The 2,163-nt window shown below is 49.4% G+C and overlaps 1 protein-coding gene across 1 annotated transcript in view; it reads right to left on the bottom strand.

Annotated features, from left to right (window-relative positions):
• The window catches only part of EBF2 (early B-cell factor 2), a gene marked incomplete at both ends in the record, with an annotated part of 15,349 nt that overhangs the window by 11,574 nt on the left and 1,612 nt on the right, over window positions 1-2,163 (bottom strand). The window contains 2 exons of the mRNA XM_010160124.1: window positions 1,063-1,189; window positions 1,728-1,858. Of these exons, the coding sequence (XP_010158426.1) occupies window positions 1,063-1,189; window positions 1,728-1,858 (258 nt within the window). The remainder of the gene's footprint in view (window positions 1-1,062; window positions 1,190-1,727; window positions 1,859-2,163) is intronic.

Here is a 2,163-nt window from a genome sequence, read left to right as displayed (position 1 = left end):
GCAGGTTTCTAGGTGTGGCAGTTGTATAAATAAACCCCTTCCCACAGGCATCACTCAACACTAATTCGGCACATGTAGGAATAAAGGGTACCTAAACCGGCATGAGGCGGTGACAGGATGTTCACAAATCATCCGTCCTTCTAACGTCCTGACGGGTCAGGTTTTCATTCCGTTTTTTCCACTTCTGGAAAAAATGGAATTCGACTCAACAGGTAGTTAAGTTTTTACCTTCTTTATTCAAAGTTTAAACCTTCTTTCCTATTTTTGAGTTAAATTACGATTTAAAATGTCACAATTATAATAGGCAAAGATTTAACGAGGATTGTTGGTGGTATGAGGCTTTAAAAAAATCAAACAAATCCTTCCATCTTGAGAAATCCCAGTATGATTTGGTAGGAGCAAGCCATCCAACTTAAATATAAACCCACCCTTTAGAACTCGGCACACCGTTATTCTCTCCAGCCATAATGAATAGGCTTCAGAGACTTGAGTGCACACACTGGATGCCACTGCTTTTACTGCTGGTACTGACAGTTCAAGGAGATGGTCAGCTGGTCCCTTCTGATTTTCCTCTTTCAGATCTATAATGTTCTGCTAGCAGAGGTCAATATAGGGCACTAAATATGTTGATAATCCATTTAAGAATAAAAACACCCCCAACATTTCTTTTCCACTCAGCTCACTGCCTTCACTCGATACAAGAGGCTCTCCTCATCCTCTGGGATTATCTTGCAAATGAAAGGTTACCCCCAGCGAGAGGGAAACGCACAATAAACGCTGTCATAAATAAAACATCCGCTCTCACGTTCTTGTACATGCACCATATCTATAGGCAGACCCGTATCACACCAGCGTGAACCCTAATCTGGAAAAACACTAAGGCGTAGAAGCAGCGCCGCGACACCTCCGCGCAACGATGAAGCTAAGTCCAAACGTCACAACCAGCAGAGCGGCCTTCGAACAGCCAGAGCCCAGAGCAAGCAGCAGAGAGTTGTCAATACCCATCACCAAAACAACGAGCTCTGCGCTCAGGCTCCCCCGGCGTAAATCGCAGGCACCTACCTGTGTAAATAAACCTGCCCGGCGCGCCTTTGCAGAACTGCTTGGATTTGTAGGATAGTGTCACTTCCACCACGCCGGGAATGTGACGTGGAGGCGTCTGAACTCGAATGGCGTGAGGCGTGATGAGCTGGGGAATGACAGAAGGAGAGGCACAGTTGTGACATGTCTGTCATTGCCCCACTTTCACTCCCCACCCTCCAAACATGCTTTATGAGTAAATCCACTGCTTACTCCTCTACAGGAGGCGCTGTAGAGCAGGCAGGTCACACAAACCGTCTAATGTCTGGCCTCCTGGAGAGGAAGACCCTTTTTTCATATGGATTTGTCACTGGGAAAACTGTACTGCTTCTGCCCACTGGTTAATTGCTGGCTGATTTCTGCACCCAGGGGGAATTCTTTCTCCTTCCCAAATTCTAACCCTTCGTTTCTTTCACCTTACCTGTCTCCAGATGCCCAGAATTGTTCAGTTCCATTCTGGGTATTACTGAGTTGGCCTCAGTCGTATCACACAGGAGGAGTTCCACCGGGAAAACGTGTGCCATGAATTTCCTTCACACAGGTTTAGTTGGCCCGCCTCACACCCCCCCAGCTGCGCTACCATTACTGGAATAGGATTAACACTATTCCCACTCTACTTTCCTCAGAAAAGGAGTGTTTCTACCTACCTCGCTCCACACCAGCATGGTTCCAAATACAACTTGCAGCCCATCAAAGAAGTTGTCTCCAATAATGATCACCATTGCCCCCCCCGTAGTCCAGCCTTCACTTGGGCTGATCGCCTTGATGCACGGGGTGGCTGCACGAAACAGAAAGGACACGAGAGCAGCAGGTTATGGGGAGGTTCCCACATTCCCAGAGAGCCGGAAGACTCTGCCACCCAGGCATAAACCCTTGCAGCAGACGGGCGCGAGCACCTTCTGCGCACACCAAGCGGTCCCCGTTCACGTCGACGCAAAGTGTAGCTCCGAAGCAGCTTCCCCGCCCCCCACGGGTGTTCCGGCACCACGGCTGGCACCAACACCCCGGTGCTGACAAGGCCCTAGGACAGGCCCTCTCCAGCCCCTCGCCCATGAAGGCTGCTGGCCCGTTTCATGAAACCCC

This window comes from Eurypyga helias, unplaced genomic scaffold (genome assembly GCF_000690775.1).
Source record: "Eurypyga helias isolate BGI_N326 unplaced genomic scaffold, ASM69077v1 scaffold4661, whole genome shotgun sequence".
NCBI lineage: Eukaryota > Metazoa > Chordata > Aves > Eurypygiformes > Eurypygidae > Eurypyga > Eurypyga helias.
The sequence above is the reverse complement of the archived record's forward strand: the minus strand, read 5'-3'. Positions and strand labels throughout refer to the sequence as shown.